At 45.0% G+C, this 18,784-nt stretch overlaps 1 protein-coding gene across 1 annotated transcript in view; it reads left to right on the forward strand.

Moving 5' to 3' along the window:
• The window catches only part of T265_00973 (hypothetical protein), a gene marked incomplete at both ends in the record, with an annotated part of 43,086 nt that overhangs the window by 15,536 nt on the left and 8,766 nt on the right, over positions 1 to 18,784 (forward strand). Inside the window, 3 exons of the mRNA XM_009164888.1 lie at positions 903 to 1,565; positions 8,607 to 9,072; positions 12,987 to 13,457. Coding sequence (XP_009163152.1) covers positions 903 to 1,565; positions 8,607 to 9,072; positions 12,987 to 13,457 — 1,600 coding nt within the window. The remainder of the gene's footprint in view (positions 1 to 902; positions 1,566 to 8,606; positions 9,073 to 12,986; positions 13,458 to 18,784) is intronic.

Genomic DNA, 18,784 nt, shown 5'->3' on the forward strand with positions numbered 1-18,784 from the left:
TATATATATATATATCCGAATCCCAAAGCAACGTGTGTGTGGTTGAAGTTCTGCCGTTCGGATAGCCTTCACATGTTGGGAGAATGCGACATTTGACGGGGCGGCTTGTGCCGTCACATTTTCGTCGTTCAGCTGTCACACCCTTCCGGTGCCTAGCTGCCATGCCACCGGAAGGAAGCAAGAGGGCTGAGATACTACCAGACACTACCCAAGCCTAGAAAGAAGCCAAGAGGCTGAGGTCGGATCGAACCACGAACCTTCCGGTTAGTAAATTCGCACTCCATTTACGGCAGTGAAGCATGAGTGCCAACACTGGTGTTGCTCTCTTTGATGATGATGACTCCAATTATTGAGCCATCTCGCCCGTTTCGTTATCTCGCCACATTGTTGTCCTTTGTGAGAAACTGTCCCACCGTTGGTTTCTTCTCCCTTTATTCGAATGACTGTCTGTTTTTTTTTCACTCGTGAAGAATTGTTGCATTTGAAATGATTTTCAGTTTCAGATGGCCGTTGAGCTACTAATATTTCGACGGAGCCACTGTTCCGTCATCCTATCCCATCTGTTCCATAACAATCTTGCTGCACTTCTGCAATCCTGTCTCATTACTGCTAATTTTACATTTCAATTCTATAACACGTGCAGTTTATTGTAAAACATAATAAAACTATTCGTTTTTATCCCACGCGTATCTGATCAGAGGAGAATAATCAGTACCGTATACCGAACTCTCCACTTCAGTCCACTTTGTTGTTTACTGACTCTTTAGCTTGCGTTGTTGAAAAAGTGCGATGTTTTGTTTACAGATTGCCTTGTGCCACTGGGCGTCGTGAATTTTGAGCGAACATTCTTTTTTACGTAGGAATGTCAATGCAGCATGTTAGGCGAAATTTCGGCAATTCAGGAACTCATGCAGCCCCTTTCTAAAGCGATGAGCAATCCAGATCAGTTGATGGACGAGGCCGAAGCTATTCTTTTCCGCACAGGTCGTGAAAACCTATCCAATTTATCACGTCTGAGCAGCACCAAAGGTTCAATTTACAGCTCTGACGGTGACCACGGCAGTCGTTTGATTGCTGCTGCTACAGCTGCTCTATATGCGGATTACGACCGGGCCAATGCAGGTTCTAGTGATGATACAGACTCTGGGCGTCTCACCATGGAAACAAGCCCTATGGAATTGAAAATAGATGATCAGCTGGATGGGTGCAGCCTTTCGTCAGTAACCCAGTCGCCGCCTGGGGATAGTGTGTTCTTCAACAACCCTCCAGTCACATCAATTCCTCTCCAAAGCAACTATAACAATTATGGATACAATACAACTGGCGATGCTACTTCGGCGTGTGAAATAAACTCTCATGCTGGTGATTGTGAGGCGATCCCGGTGAATCAACGCTCCCAACTCCCCCACGGTTTTTCGATCGTGCCCAACGCGACCGGTTATTCCTTCAATGCGTCTGGACATGTGATAGGTCAGAGAAAAACAAGCATACCTGGAATGGCAACCAGTAACCCGTTGGTCACCTCATACCACTTGTCCCGTTGTTCCCCGCAACAACCAGATACGGTGAGTTTCTGCTTGTTTTTAACTTCAAACCTACATCATTCTAAAATCAAAGTTAAATCTTCCTCTTGATGGCATGTCGATCCTCTAAGCAAATTCACATTGAAGTGCCTCTGGTCGTCCGAGAACGAGATGGCTCAGTGGCTGAGCCGCAAACTTAGTGATCGACAGGTCCGTGCTTCGAGCCCGACCTCTGCATCTCGACTACTATCTAGGCTTACGCAGCCCTACAGTATCTCAGCACTCGTGCTTCCTTTGAGTGGTATGGTAGTTAGGCACCGACAGTTTGTTAAAGCTGAACCAACCAATTTGCTCTTTTGACACATTGTAGCGCTCGTCGATGGCTAGCGATGCTGCAGCCGTTAGATACCTTGTGTTCACAGATTTGCCAGTCGATACTGACAAGTTTCGCTTCCTGTCTGCGCATCCTCTTGCATGCTAGCTGCTTTTCCGTTTGTGTTGTTGTATCTAATTTATACACAAACTGAGTAACAATTCATTATACTTACAGGCTCAAAATGGGATCGGGTGCTGAATTCGGCACTCGATGATCAGCCCAGTCGTGCCCTCAGTGGTGTTCGGGCATCCAAGCTATTGCCTTCAATGCGTACTTCCCTTCCCAATTCCCCCACTTAACAGTCCACCGACAGTCCTGTATATATGCACCAATTTAACCTCCGATGCGCAGCTACCAACGCCACCTCCCCAAATCATCGGTGAACGAAACTGTGGCAGCTATAACCACTGTACGACGAGTACGCGGTTCTTACTGCTGACAATTATGATGATGAGATAATTGATTTTCATTTTCATAAGACTGAAAATCATACTCTTTTAAGCGAACCATCTATGTTTGCTCATTAGTCCGCCTAGCGTAACGCATACCACTTGCCAATTACAGCATAGTGCAGTATGGCGTCTACAGAATGCATACCAAGGTACGGTGACTCTAGATGCCGCAGTTTCATTCAGCAATGATGATAGCCTAAGTTCTCGTTGCGAGCACTGGTTATTCTACGTCGAAATCAAGCCCGTTTCCACTTACTATTTAGCTTATGGTACTCCCAATTGTGGACTGATTCGTGGGCTTGTGTTAAGCACATTTGTGGATTTTTTGTGGATTTCTCGAGCATCATGCTATCAAATCTGGGAATCTCACTACTTTTGATATCAAGCAAACCGTAGCACAATATGCTCAAATTGAGTAGCTTTTTGTTTTTATATCCCTAGTATTTTTTGACTTGCATGCACCGCAGTGAAGTAAACCCGTCCTGAGAACTTTCCTCTGTTGATTTTGTCATTTGAGTAAAGCATTCCCCGAGGTTAGCCTTTTCTTTCGCTAATCTCCCGACTCAACAACCTCTAGTTCAACAGAAGTACACCAAATTTATTCATTTCGGCATGTCCGAATCACCTGTATCATGGTAGCCCAGTGGTTGAGGCGCGGACTTACTCACCGAAACGTCCGCTTTTTTGAACCCAACATCGGCATCTCGACTCCTCCTGTTTAAGCCCTCGTGCTTCCTTCTGGGTGGCACCACAATCAAGCACCAAAGGGTTGTTGCAACTGAACAATCATATGTTTTATGATTGTCCGGGTGCAGCACTCTTCCTATAAATTACTTGTCCGCGGATGAACGGAACTCACCTGCAGTTCACATCGTTCTTTCCTTATCGACCCCCAGTAGTGTGAAGTAAACCAATGACTACAAGCAGTCGTGTTGCTTCTTGGAAAGAATTTACCAAAATCTTCCCTCTCTCCGGTTCCTTATGTAATTGTCTTGCTTGGGGTCTTCGAGTTCGATAGGATTTTTTGTCTGCAGGCGTTTCACTGGCTTTCCCTCTTTCGGAAAGTGTTGCTTTTTGCTTGGTTTGGTTTGTTTCATGAAGAGCTGATTTGGCACCACACGATAATTCCCATCTTCGTTTCACCTCATTTTTAATACAACAAGTTTTATTCAATCGTTCGCCCGCATGTCCATATGCGCCTTCTCCTTTGACTAGCAACCTGACAAACCATCGTATATACTCTCACAACTGTCTAGCTTGTTTGAACCCTGGTGTCTAGCTTCCGTCTGTGCTCTCTTGTGGTGCTACGTACGAGTGCTCTGATCTCAGTAGGGCGAAGGTGGTAGTCAAACACACCTGCCCTTTTAAAGGATTTCGCTAAATTCCTCAGTTGGTGACTGTCTAACCTATCTGCGTCTATTTGGGACGTGGAGTCTGTCCAAGGCAGCTGGGGTTAGTCAGTACTAGCGTTTATTTTCAGAAGGGGTAGTGCCAGTGAATACAGTAACGATTGCGCTTTCGGGTGTCACTGATTCTTCATCGTTTTACGGTAGCACGCGTAACCTTGACCCGTGAGCATCAAGCCGGATTACGACCGGTTAGAGGTTGCAATGGCGATATCATCACACTTTATCAAGCGTCAAAGCGGCGCCATGTGTTCAAACTTCTCATAGTCTTGTTGTCCTTTGACTTCAAGGATGCGTTCAATTCTATCAATCCGTTATTCCCTGTAATTAACAGGAGATATCCCTGATGCTCGTGGAATCCTATATACGCATACTCCCGTTTATAGGTAACTTTTTACAGGATTCCATGCGAAAGGTGACATCCGACAAGTATGCCAACTTTCTTCATTTCTGTTCAACCTCGTTGTCGGCGAAATACTGAGACGTACTTTGGAGGGTCTTCAAGTCCTTAGTGTTCACATCGTTGCTGGCGACCACCTTGTTGATTTGGAGTACGCAGACGAGATCGTCCTGCTGTCATCATCATTGTCAGCTGTAATAACCGCGTACTTGTCGTACAGTGGTTGTAACTGCCACTGTTTCGTCCGCCGATGATTCGGCGAGGTGGGGTAAGTATCTGCTAGACGAAGACGAAGCACAAGCTCTGTTGAATAAAGGGAATACCATCATACTATCTTTCGGTACGTTGGTCACATCTATAATATGCACAGTAATGATTAGAAACGTGCCCCTTGCAATTCCAAGGAGAAGCACTGTAGGTTATGGAGAATTTTACGCGGTTTGGTATTTGTTAGCTCGGTTTGCGCGGTGCCCAGTCACATCCACGGTGGATGTATTCGTAAGCCAGTGAGTGCGCACTTTATGCAATTCGACCCCAAAAGTATTGAAGGAATGCCTGTTCATTCTGTTGAGATGTCGATCACGCGAAGAATTTCGGTATCCGAAAGAGAAAAAAATCATTCAGCACCCTTTCGGTGCCTAACCAGAAGGAAGCACGAGGGCTGGGATACCTCCAGGTTTCCCAAGTCTACACAGGAAGAATCGAAAGGTGGATGTCGGTTTTGAACGACAGACCTTGCGGTCAGTAAATTCGCGCTCTAACCACTGAGCCATCTCGCCCCCGGATGAGGCATCTTGTAACTACCAGTGTGTGATAAGCGTGCACGTTGAATTTTGGCGGCTTGCTTCAAAGTGTGACACTAAAGGCTGTCAGAAAAATCACGGTTCGCTACTAGAAGAATGATTTCGTAGTGTGTGAGACTTGACACCGGCTGGCGCACAGCCAACTAGGGAAGTGGGAACAAAAGGGGGCGTTGGCGTTAAAATGCTTTTTCCCACCCTCCATGCTGTGTGTAGCAAGTGAGGCGACCTGGCTACTACTACCACTTGACGGCCGATATGACATGAGATCAACTCCGATTGTACCATTTATTACTGCAGGCGGCCTGAGTACAATAAACCTAAACAAGGGGATAATTAGAGTGTTCACTACTAGTCTTTGATGCAAAAGTCCGATCGCCGCACAACGTATTTTGGACGATACCAGAGTATTAGAGTTTCAAAAGATCAATGCGCCAAACATGTTTTAAACCCTGACCTTGACAGCTAGAAAACCATGTTGGTCAGACTTCTAATAATGGACCAAGATGGTGTGAGAAACCGCGAGTGTCCTATTGACACCCAAGTATAACTCAGTGGGTCGTGGAGGCACGCAAATCGTCGCAGTTTTATCTTGACGGAAATAAACAAACGTCAAAAGTTGGAGTAACCTTGGCGTATTCAGCGTATTTCAACCTAATTTTTGCCAAGACTGCCGATCTCTCCTTTGTGACGTGACAACGTAAGATGTCCGCAAAACCTTTGAAGGGATTACGAGGGCTACTACCGAGAAGTTTTAGTGTCGCGGGTCGGATTTGCTGTCCAGGATAAGGTCTCTATGATTTCTGCTGCACTTAGTTTGAGTTGTTGTAAACTATGACTACTAAACTATTACGATTACGTGTTACTGGGTTGTCGTCACTTGACTGTGCCGGCTACTAAACCAAGAAAGCGACCAAATGTTCAGGGTTGGTTGGCATCTCTAAACCGAGTTTTTTTCCCTTGTTACCAATGTTGATTGGCTACTTGGGTACAGATGAACAAACCTCTAGCGAACGGCTAAAAGGTTCCTCCCGAAACTTTGGGTCATGGCTCGCCTACCGAGTAACACTCTACACCTGTTTCGGTTTTAACTCAGTTAATCAGCAGCCGGATTTCACAAGCAGATTCCAACGCAGGTTTGGCAAGTGAGCTATGAAAAATAGTGTACAGCTCTCTATAGAGGAGAATGTCGGTAGCTCAGGTAGCGTAGATGGTCGTTGGCTTGTGCGCTGGGCTGGGCAATTTGGTTGCAACCAAATTGCCCAGCCCAGCGCACAAGCCAACGACCAGTGTACAGCTCTGGTGACAATGATCACAAACATTATGGCGTATTCCGCCTATCAACGAGACATTTTCGGGATCAGCTGGTGCGACTGATATACTCGCAACAAACTGAGGTTCTACTTATGCTTCTGGCATGTATACGAAATATGGATACTTGCTCCCCGCATGGGATTGTGATGGGTTTTATATTGGACAACAGTTTTACTAGCTTATCAGGTACTTATTTATAGTGGATTGTAGCTAGTTTACACTGCAAAATGTTATAAAGACAGAAACGGTGTGTGCATGTCTCTTATTCGTCTCAGTGTGCTATCTGACATTGACCGCTTTTCATAAGCCAACCTTCACTTCCCATATTATTAGTCGTACTCTTGTCTTGGCCATTGCTCTTTATCTTCTAGACAAATGCCGTTCGGTCTTCTTGCGTGGTCCACTTTTTGTGCGAACAGCTCTGCGGAGATTTGTTTCTCGTCACTGACCTTATTTGCATATCGTTTCCACGAAAGGATGGTATTTGTAATTCTGTTGAGGTATCCCAGCAACCAGAACGCAGAACGGTTTTTAAAGGGTCTTAATCCGCCTCTTTTCGACCCGATTCTCTGGTCTTATTTTTCGCGACGAATCGAGGACTGTCCACGCCATTACGATCAGTTTTGTTTGCTTCATCGTACCTTTGGTCATTTCCCCACTTTTGTCGTATGTCTGTTTGACGTCAATTGGCTGACGCAATCTGTCTATTTTTAGCACGTTTCTTTCCCCTATTTCCTCAATGTCGAAGCAGCCACTCCTGTAGTTGGATTCTTGTGTTCATATTCTTGACCTTGACAATCTTTTTCCCAACAGATTTCTGCTGCCTGCAATAGTTTCAGTGCTTTTTGCACCCGTTATACCTTGTATCCATTTATATAAATGTTACGGGTGATCTGTCTATTAAGTATTGCACGGAAAGTCCTGACTAATGTTAACCTCAGTGAGCTATCACTGTCATTCTTCCTCACCGGAAGGGGCGAGATGGCTCAGTGGTTAGAGCGCGAATTCACTGACCGGAAGGTTCGTGGTTTGAACCCGACCTCTCTCGACTCCCCTGTTTAGGCTCGGGCAGCCTGACAGTATCCCAGCCGTCTTGCTTCCTTCGGGTGGCATGGCAGTTAGGCACTGAAAAGGTGTTACAACTGAACAATTCAACTATCTTCCTCGCCATGGAAGCTAAAACATGTATTGTTGAAGTCAAAACAAGCTGAAACCACTTTGAAACTGACGGATCAGTACTGGGAATAAATACGAGTCGGTATTGCGGTTAACGTGAACCGAGTGTAAACCATCCGATGTTAACGTCTTCTAGTCTACCAAAGTGTGCTCTTGGTTTCAGAAATGTTTATTTACTAGGAAGTTTTAGTTTTTCAGCGCTGAACTCGTCAGGAGATCATCATCATCGTCATCACAGACAGCATAACATCAGTGTTGCTACGCTGCCGTACAACCATGATTCAGTTGAAAGCCTTATTGTGAGGAAAAGAATTAATCGGATAGGGAAGATACTGCCAACTTACTACAATCAGTCCGGGATACCTGCACCTCCGAACACTCATTCAGGTAATCTGCATAGAAATGGACAACACGAACGCCGCTGACGTCGATTAGCAGCCATATATTGCAGCATTTTCAACCACGCGCGGTGGGGTTAACGTTGTCCCCATCATGGTAGGCGAGTAGCACCGACAACACACCAATGTTTCGTAATCTCTTTCCTGTCCTTTTGCCAGGTCAAATGGCTATTCCACCACCGTTGTAGGAAATTTGAGCAGCAATAAGCCTATCACACTTGCTACATCTACATCGTGAGTCCTAGTTAGAAGTTTTGTATTCAAGGGTTCAGCACGTCTTGACTGTACAGTTACAATCCTCTAGCCTGTCAAGCTAGAATCAATTAACTGTCTGTAATCAGTCAGCATATTTTTGTCATGTGTGCTCATCGAAGGCTAAGCTAATTCTGTCCGCTCATGCGCTCGCTGAACCACCGCGGGTATATGCGCCACATCGCTGCGTTGTCACTTTTCCCCCTTCTCTCGATAGGTCTTTTCGCCACCAGTGGTTCGCATATGTGATTTGTATAGATGGCCGACTATCGTGATAATTTACTTACCCAAAGGACCGTATCCTTAAGAAGAAGGGTAATGGAAATATTCTACACTTATTTTTCGAATTTTCCGTGCACTTGTATGGTGCACTTCAACATTTCTGAAATATTCCTAAAACTAGAGGTTCACAGGATTTTTCCAATGTTAGATTTTGATTAGTTTCTACTCATCAAATTTTTGAAGTAATCTATGCACTCTTTATAACCTAGGATGATGTACAATTCCAGACGCTTTGTCGACCTGGTCATTGCCGTAGTTCTAGTATGGGTGACCCGAAGCTTGGCTCACAGATGGACTCGTCGCAAGCACTGCTGGATGAAACAGTGGTTGATGGTCGGCCAGTTGCATTTAGTGTTAATCGCCCAGTGGTCAGTCCGAATTGGCTTCGTAACTGCGATGAGACTGACAGTGATTCTGATGCAGATGAAGAGGGTGGCCATGTGTCAGGTTTCATGCAGTCTTCTGCACAAGCTACTCCGGTTGAAGATGAGGGTGGGGAGTATGTGGCCGTACAAGAAGAGGTCAACAGATGCGGTTTAACACAGGCTTCTAGTACCCTAACCGCCGAGGCCTTACTGAACAAAGATGCAGGAGGCCTAAATTCCGGGCGACACACAATCAGCTCAGCCTATGAACGTGGTGCCACCGCCAATGTTCGCGGATCTATTAACAATTTATCATTTAATCCACCCAGTGAGTTCTTGACCTGCTTGGGTTACTTTGATTATATTTGGTTCATTTGTACTACGTTGTTGTTGAATAAATTACCTATGTTGAAACGGTGAAATTTAGGATGGTTAGTACAGTGTTTCTCCCTGTGTTGTTCTGTCGAAGATGAACCTTCAGATGAATGATGATCACGGTAGCACGCATGACATTGTTATCGTACAAATAGGAATCTCAGCATAAACGCGTCCAAGCACTCGGTCTCCTTAAAGGTTTGGCTAGCTTATTGTGTCAGCGTTTTTAAGGGTCGTTGGTCTACCAGACTGGTTAACCTAATACTTGTAGGAAACGATGGTGTTCAGTATGTGCAAGCTAAGATTCAAGAGCTATTCAAGCATGTTTGTGGATTATTATGCCTGTTATGCCGTACAGTCTCTGATAACTGACTGACGGTATACGATTTTGCTTTTCATCAGTTTTTCATTAAAATGTTTTCTGTTTTTCCCCGTTTATGTAATATATGCAGTCAAATTCGAAGTGTTAGAATAAATCCAGGATAACCAGCTAGCCATTGGTAGTCGGATCCACGTGCGGACGCTAAACTAGCTTATTAAGAGCTGGTCTCTTTAGCAATGTGTCGAAATATTGGCAGTTCGGATGTGCTAATTGGCCGTTGATCAGGCAGTAGCTGATCTGTTCGCCGAGCTCGGTAGCTAGCTTGAAAGCATTTCGTAACCAGACGAGGAGACATCGTCACTGCTCACACTCTTTGACTGGTGTAAAATCTGCCGCGCTCTTGCGTATGCAAGCCTTGGCATTACACTATTTCGTGTGCTTCAGTCTAAGACGGCTGATCGGCTTATACGTCCTTTACCTAACTGCATGTCCGCTAACAGGCTACTGACTCAGGAAAAGTTTATATGGTGGTCCCAAATTCGCCATCAGTTTCGAATATTTTCTTGTGTCTTTGCTTTCGTTGTTTTTTAATCGATAGTTGTATCATATAACACCCACCCGGGTAGGTCTTTTTAAACGCTCCGACTTCTCATGTAGCGACCTTGGCGACAGCTATCTCTAGAGATTCCCCGTAGAACCTGCTCGAATGCGTGGCCCGTGCGCTCTAGAAAGGTGTTACCAGAAAAGTGGTACTAGATTCCGACAGACAATAGCTAACTGTCTGTTGGAATCCCCAGCCGCAAAGCAGCTTTATGTTCGACGACCTTCATATAACTCAATTTCGGATCCTATAGTTTCTTCAGTCAAACCAAGTCACCACTGTTATTGGGCGACACATTTTTTCGAAGATTGTAGCTTTATCTCAGCCTTGTCATCTAGTGCACCATGAAGCTCTGAGTAGAAATGTTTCGTTTGGCACAATCACTAGTCTGAACGCTCACCATATTTACATAAATCCCCTTGTGTCCTTCCGAGTTGCTTTGAGTTAGCATTCTTAAAACCGTTCATTGTGATTGACCTTAGCGCATTTCACTGCCAGAGATATTTGCGGAAATATCTGTGAATTTTTGAGAGGAGACGGGTCGATCCTACGCAAGAGCGACTATTTGCCGCCTTGCTGAGTTCGTCAAAGTCAGTTGACTTCTGTTGGTGCTTGAATTTCTGGTAATAGTCCTTTTCAAACGTGCGTGTGTGGAAATCCCATCTAAGTTCTGGCCAACTTCGATTCAGTTACTTTGTATCCCTATGTTTGAGTGTGTATAGTGACCTTTAGAAGATAAGTGTGCCAAACTCCGAGTATTCTTCGAGTACATTTGATATCCAGTTTTGCTAAACGACTGTTGTTTCCGCTCCTTGACTATGATTCATTCTAATTTAGCATGACGCATCGGTTGACTTGAGTGTGCTCACCAGCGCAGCTTGTCAAAACATTGCTTTGTCTCGTAAAGTCAGCCTCAGCAGTTCTCTCTCCGACCAATGTTGGTTAAATACGCTTGCTTCGATAAGTCTCTGTGGAAGGGGCAGTCGCGCCATTCACCTGTCAACTCTAGTCTGCACTTCGTATTCCATGATTCCTTTTATCTTGTCTCGCAGAATCGATTGACGGCAACCTAATGTTTGGTTGGTGGAAATGTTGTCTGCATTTACTGTGATTTTATCGGTTTTCATTGTGATTCGCTTGGCATTAAACCAACTCAGCTCAGCCCAATACAAATTCAGTTTACTCTTGGCTGGTTTTTATATTCTCCGAAAGTAAAATATCCAGTTGTCCAGTGCGAAACCATCAGTCATGGCCAAACCCAGTGACTGAAGTTTATTTTGGACAATAAATTGGAAGACACTTGCAAGCGATCGAGAAATCGTCGTTTCAAAAAAGTTTTAAAAACAATCGTTTTTGACAAAGGAGCTTCGTCAGGCCAAGGGATTAGTTTACAAAGATAGTCGGGTTTCGTGGTAGACATATAAATCAGTATTAGGCACCGGCTAGGAGTTTTTGTTCGTTAGTGAGGGTGAGCAAGTGTTACGATCGATGGACTACAAGAAAACTTACATGGTCCAGGTACTGGTCGTTCCGGTTCGCTCCTTGGGAAGACTCCTCTTCAGTGTGTTCTAGATTTTCTTTCTGTGAGTGTTGCTGCTAAGTCAGTTGGGTTAAGAGAGGAAATGACGTGGATTTTGGTCTTTCTACTTTGGGTCGAAGTAGCTTCAGTGAATGATTCCTCTTGACTGACAGTTGCACACCACCAGGTATCAACTCGCCATATGTATAACCGCTGTTCAAACGCTCGGCTGCTCTAAACCTTCTCTGTGGGGCTTGGAGTTTTCTACCATCTGTAGTGTGATACTGTCGTCTGCCGGGAAACCAACAGACACCTTATTTAATTTCCAGCCACCCTGAGGCTACGTATTTTAATATGGCCCACCCAAATAGTAGTCGAGTCAAGACGCTTTTCAAAAAAGAGATCTATCGAACAAAAGGCCAAACTGAAGCTAAAAGACTTTAAGAAACTAGATATCCAGCGGCAATTACGAAGAGTATTGCTGTGGGTTGGCGCAGCAGTCATTTCACGTAAAGCTGGAATGTCTGAGATTATTCGAAGGGTAGATACAAACCACTTTTGAGTGGCGTTCCAGTTGGGGAGACATTACACACTGTATTAGTGCAATTGGAGGATTGCCTGCCGATTTTGGAAGGTCTGAAGACTGCTTGCACAAAATGACTGCAACGACTGCACCGGCGTTCCTGTGGGGCAGGTGGTCATCGGGCTGCATACCAGAATTGATGAGCGAAGTAGAACAATAACCAGCCCCAGGAAACAGTCGAATATCTGGCGCTGGTCAGAGGCTCGGTGATTGCGGAACATATGCTGTACAATGTGAAGGTCTGAGGCTGAGACTTTGATTCGGACTGATGGCCGAATACCCTATTGTGAACAGGAAGAAGGGTGTAGAACTGTTGGGCGTTTTAGGGACGGCTCTAAATAAGCCGACTTGACGTCTGATGGTGTGCGATTTTCAGTCAAGAAGAGTCACTAACAGAAGTGGTTTGGATCCAATCCGACCAGAATCAACCCTATTCCCCCTAACTCAATTGTCATAGTAACATCCAGTAACGCACCAAAATCTTTAAAGGGCGCCGAAGAATATCCCTGTAAAATGACCTGGAGGAACCAATACATGGACTCTGCACAAGGCTATTTAAGTTCCTCCGTAGCCCCTCAGTCGTAACGCTTGCTAGCCCACACCAAGTGGTCAAAACCTCCAGTAAAAACCTGGCACTAATTTAGCCCACCAGTGGGTAGAGATTTGGTTGGTTGATTCTCCGTTCGCCCTGAAGCTTTGCGATGGATGCAACTTTGGGTTAAAGTTGATCTGCGGCGAATCCGTCTATTGTTCTCCAAACGTTTTCTGAGAAGTTCTTTTCAGATATTTTATCCATTATTTGGTCGCTTCTTTTCAAATCCCATTCTACACCTGTTCAACAGTCGGCAAATCTTCTTCCAAAGATAGCGGGGTCGATTCGTCTACAGTACTGTATCCGAATCAGGTTCTTCCACCTCCCGTCTACACGAACCTTCCACAACTGGCCCACGCAGCTCAGCGCAAGTTTTCAATGTCTCACATTCCACCTGCGATGGATTCACTTCCGTCAAGTCCAAGCCGGATGGCAGTGTGTGAGGAAAAGCTATCAGATTCTCTCACTTCTGCCCACTTGGTCGAAACCTCACAGTCGAATATCGTCAGTGCTCGACAGTCTGCAATACACCAGTCGGTGAACGAACTGTCCAACGTTCGCTGTACTCCTCAACACTTGGTGAACATGTCGCCAGGGAACCCCTCGGCTCACAAACGTACGTCAGTCCTATCTGCATCTGGCACTGGGTCAAGACCCTGCTCGAATGGAATTGATCCATTTAGTGTTGAGTTGGACGAGCTCGATAGACTTGGGGGTACAGGTAGGTAGCACGTTTTTTGTCTTTAATTTCTTGGCGAATGAAAATCTGGCAACCAATGCTACTGTCTGAAAAGAAGGGGTGGAACTACCGTACCATAAACCGCCATAATTAGCTGGCTTCCCGATACTAGTAACCTAATCAGCAGAATCAACATTGTCGTCACTTCTTTTGTTGATTGGAACAAATGGTCAGTTGGATTGGGACGACACGTTCCCCTACGGCAGTGAAGTATCGGTGTTGAACACTGATGTCATGCTGTCGATGACGATGATGATGAGACGTTCCCCAGCCAGAGGTGTGTATTATGTTTTTAACAAAATACCAGGTTGAGGTTTTTCATTAGTAACACAAGGAGTACTGTTTTCATTTCTGTTGAACTTGACGTTAACGCTCCAGTTTGGTGTATTCGGATGGCATAAAGGATTAGCAGTTTAGCCGATCTGCTGGTAACCTTGTTTTACTGACCGTTAACCTAATTGGGGTTGAGCCTACATAGAGCCTACATAAATAGTGCAGCAATCTTCCTATGTCCATACGGATTTCGGTTCTTGGTTTTCTCTTGATTGTGCCGTGGTTATTGAGGCCTGAACACAGTTCAGCTCAGTGGAAGCAGATTTCTTATGTGACTTGGTTGATCGCTTGCTGTTTATTATTTTTAAATCGCATATAAATATTTATCTTCTATGTTTTCTTCCCACCCCCATCCTACATCTTCACGGTGACCCTTTTCAACTGTTTCGGTGCGCCTTCATACTCCTGCTGGTGCTGCTTTTGTATTACGTGCGCGTTCCTTCGTTCCTTTTCTCTCGCTTACGCCCTATTTTGATATATGGGTAACTTATGTTGGGGTCTCAAGATATAACCTCTGTTTCGAGGTCACAAAGTCTCTTCGGTTCGATGTTACAGGTCCTTCCAAACCCCTCCATGATCACCTTCTCAGGTCCAGGATCTTCCCCCAGGTGCCCCTCCAGTGGGTTCAGATCTTACTGTAATCTGACTCGATCACCTGGGTGCCCACGCCACTCACAGTTCAGTCGTCAGTCGTCAGAATTTTCCTCTACGGATTCCAGTTCTCAGGAGACACTGTCCAATATGCTTCTTCCGTTTGAATCACCCGGTACCTCTACCGTATCAAACGGTGCACACAGTTCTTATATAGCGAGTGAACAAGTCGAGACAGCTTCGATTGCCTCAATGTCCCTGACACCTAATTACCCGCAATCTTCGGGGCTTACTTCCACTAGGAAGAAGGTTTTATCTCCAAATTTCTCCACCATGCCGAAGGTCCATCCATCGATGATTTCTGGCTCTGTTTTGAAAGTGAAACGACGAACGGCAACTTCGTCGCTCCTNAGCTTCGATTGCCTCAATGTCCCTGACACCTAATTACCCGCAATCTTCGGGGCTTACTTCCACTAGGAAGAAGGTTTTATCTCCAAATTTCTCCACCATGCCGAAGGTCCATCCATCGATGATTTCTGGCTCTGTTTTGAAAGTGAAACGACGAACGGCAACTTCCGTCGCTCCTTTACCACCTACGCGACGTTCCAGCATCAATTTTAGTAGCGCCGCTTCCACCGCTAACAACCTGCCCTATGATTTTCACACTAGCAGTGTGAAGAGACCTGGCTTACCATCAGGTACAAGACTGTTTTCACTATTGCATAGTTGTCTTTGGAATCCACATTGTGGTTCTACACATTTTCTGCCTTCTCGCAAAGTTATTGGGCTGTCATCGTTCAAATTCACAGAAACTGTCTCACCACAGTACCGCATATCAAGTCACATTTTGGGAGGCCTTCACGTGATATAAATAACAGACGTTGGCGTGATGCTTTTTCTCGCAGTGCATAGCTGCCTTGCACTCCGCTACCATGGAACGGAGATTGACAGGCGTTCAATCTTTGCACCATCCATATCTGCCAACCAACTACCAACTGTCAACCACCTGTTTCTATGGTGACAATATTGTCGAATCAGATACTCGGGTGCAACAACACATTTAGCCGGATTTCTCGAAACAATGAGGGTACTCTGTTGTTTCTCCAACATATTCACCAGTTAGCTGGCACGAATTCGACGATTTGTGTGTTTTACAATTTTGCGTTGTACGGCGAGCCGATGTTTGTGCATAGATTTGGTGTCCTAGCTGTTCAGATTTCAGGTCAAGTTTGCCCCCAGGGGACCTAACGCAGTATCACTCAGCTTTTGAGCCTTCCTTCGGGTGGTATGAGAACTATGCACCGAAAGGGTGTTACAGCTGAACGGGTGTTTAATACTAATTTCTTTTTCATTACCTACTAATCAGTAATGTGGGATGCAAATGCGAAGTGATGTTCAGGGTTGAGCACACTTAATCGAAAGATTATGATAGTAGGACATTCGACAAGTTGGTGGATGTGGATCAAAAGCTATGGACTTTGGAAGCGGAGGATTCTGATAATTTTGCACAGCGTCATTATTTATCTCATTAATATTTTCTTACCACTTGTTCGTATGGCTACAGACTCAGTGCACACTGTTTGAACGGTGAAACCTTGAAAGTGTGAAACCTGACGGTTTGATTTTCCATGGAGTCCTTCCTTCTGCTTGATGTACTACTCAATCCGATGGGCATGTATGCGTACATGATCAACCACAGTCGGTTTTTGCGAGATGAATATCTTAAAAAAGTAAATCGTTCAGCTGTAGCACCCTTTCGGTGCCTAACCGCCATGCCACCTGAAGGAAACACCAGGGCTGGGATACTGCCGGGTTGCCCAAGCCTAGACAGGGGAAGTAGAGAGGTAGAGGTCAGATTCGAACCACAAAGCTTCGAATAAGTAAATTCGCGCTGTAATCACTGTGCCATCTCCAAAATGGTGCTGCTTCCAAGCGCTTGATGCCGATGTAGACCAGAAGGTGTAAGGTCGACGGGCGAATATTCATAAGCCTGTTGCCAACGCGACTATGAATATTAGTACCAGCTGGTTGTTTGTCGCTAAACTGCTAAAGGCACCTTTGAAGTACCTCATTCATTCACGCCGGCACATCATACTGGTGTTTAGTGGGAGGATTGTGCAATATCCTCGTATCATGTAATTATGAAACTTGTCGTTCGTTAGGTAACAGTGATTTTTATTCACATTGGTCACACAAGACCGATTACGTTAAAGTATGTGTCTGTATGCTTTGAAAATCCTTTTATTGTCAACTGAGCGGAGAAGATAAAGCCCCTCCTAAGTGGTTTGATTTCTTTCAAGCTTTGGAGACTCTTCACGCCTTTATAAACGGCCCTTCTCCAGTTTTCTGTGTTGACTGCCGGGTACTCTAATGTTCTAGACATTGCAAGTGAAGTCGGCCTTTTCTCCATACTTGCCACGGAATTGTTACCTTACTACACCCTAGAAGGTGTAACAGGCCGGTACGCCCAGGTTTCTCCATCAACGTGCTCGGGATAGTTTGTCCACATAAATTCTCTCAGGGGAACAAATGTCTCAATAACCGTCCCAGTTATTTTTTTAGGTTACTACTGTACGTTAGGTCCTTAAGTAGTTTACTGTCGAATGACAGAATTCTGCGACACATTTTGTCCCGCAGATAGCGGAATCGATGGTGTGCACTGATATAGAACAGTCGTCTCATAATTCTAGTTCAGAATGAAAAAAATACTGCTCGGTCCTTCGCAATTTGTCCAGTCTGGACATTGGACCCATACTGCTACATTACTTTAGCTAGAAGGCAAATAAACAACAATCTAGTTGGTTATACAGCCTTGGCGGTTGTGAAGCACCCTTTGCTAGGGTGCCGAGTGAATAGGGTTGGGACAAGCACACAGGCTTGTTTTGCTCTCTTATAGGTTCTTAACTGGGCGTAGGCAGGTGCGCATGGCTGAACCCGGAAGTGTTTGATGAGATTGCTTAGTCTGTTCGAGCAATCAAGCTCCCGTGGAATAGTCCGCAGTTCTTCCCTGGCATGAGATAAGGTCTACAATGAATTCCACGAAGCTCACAGAGGAATGTGAGTCTGTATATTGGTTCCTAGCTCTGATTTCAGAAGCCAGCATGAATGTAGATTTCAACTAATATTGTCGATTTAAGCAGTTAACCTGTTTGTTCGCTGGCGATTGTTACAGTTCACGGAGATTGAATTAGGTTGAACTAGCATCCGTTCCATGGTTCGCCTGCCATATCAAACTACGCTGATAGACCCCGCACACGATAACAATGTCATGAGGCTCGCGTAGAACCACATGTGCATCTTACTGAAGACCTTGTGTCCCCGAGGGAATAACACGGTAGGATAAACAGAAGTGGGTAGTTCTAAAGTCGTTGGCATGCACAACTGATGGCGCATTATCACCAAATGGGGACAGTTGAATGAATGGTTATGACCCACGGTGCACATAAAAGGTGGTCTGGTGGTCCACACCACCCCTAAGACGCAACCAAAGCTGCCACTTGGGGCTAGCTACTGCTAGACGTCGTTCGGTTTAGTGTTTACAATGATTATGGACAGTCATCTCTGATGCCGCTGTAGGCTTAACACTTCAGAATGTCCGAAGCGTTAGCATGGGTCATTTGCAGGTATGTATATGAAAAATGCAAAAATTCATATCACCTAATGGGGTTGGAAACAATGGAACACTGTGATACTGTGTGTGCGAAATAACTTTGAAATAGCAATGGCTACAAATGGACAACTGAATCATGATTCTATAGCCTTGAACGCCAGTATACTTATTGGGATAGTCATGAATAGGTTGGTGCCAAATAGCAGTATCTGAAAGGTTTGTGCTAATAACTGTCAAAGCCTTCTTTAAGACCATTCCGATACAACCAAGCTTGCACTGAATTTCTTCCAGAGCAGTGACTTCAGTTGACGCCAAGAGTACTGTAATAGCAAACAATGACGGACGGCATATGCAGGCCACTCGGGTGCCGTTTACTGATAAACTTTAGGGAAGGCTGAGAACAATACATGGAGAAGGTTTTGACAGCCCTGCTTTATTTTATCTGTCTGACCATCGCTAGATAATCAGTGAATAGGGCAGTCTATCAACCTACTATCAGGAACCTCGTCCAGAAGGATGGGCTGAATATCGAAGGGCAGTTACCATTCTGCAACACAGTTACTAATATCAGCTGATGAGAGGATGTTAGAGGCGACCACCATTTTTTGAACAGACGCAGACGCGATGGCTCAGCACTTTTCCGGGAAGGCGGCGATACTTAACTGGCCTGACGTGACCACTGCCGAAAACTCGGGACGAAGAAAGAATAATTTAAGAATGGATAGCTTTTCTCGTACACATCTCTTCAAGAAGAGCACTTGAACATAGTGTGCAT

The sequence above is a fragment of the Opisthorchis viverrini genome (genome assembly GCF_000715545.1).
Source record: "Opisthorchis viverrini unplaced genomic scaffold opera_v5_10, whole genome shotgun sequence".
NCBI lineage: Eukaryota > Metazoa > Platyhelminthes > Trematoda > Opisthorchiida > Opisthorchiidae > Opisthorchis > Opisthorchis viverrini.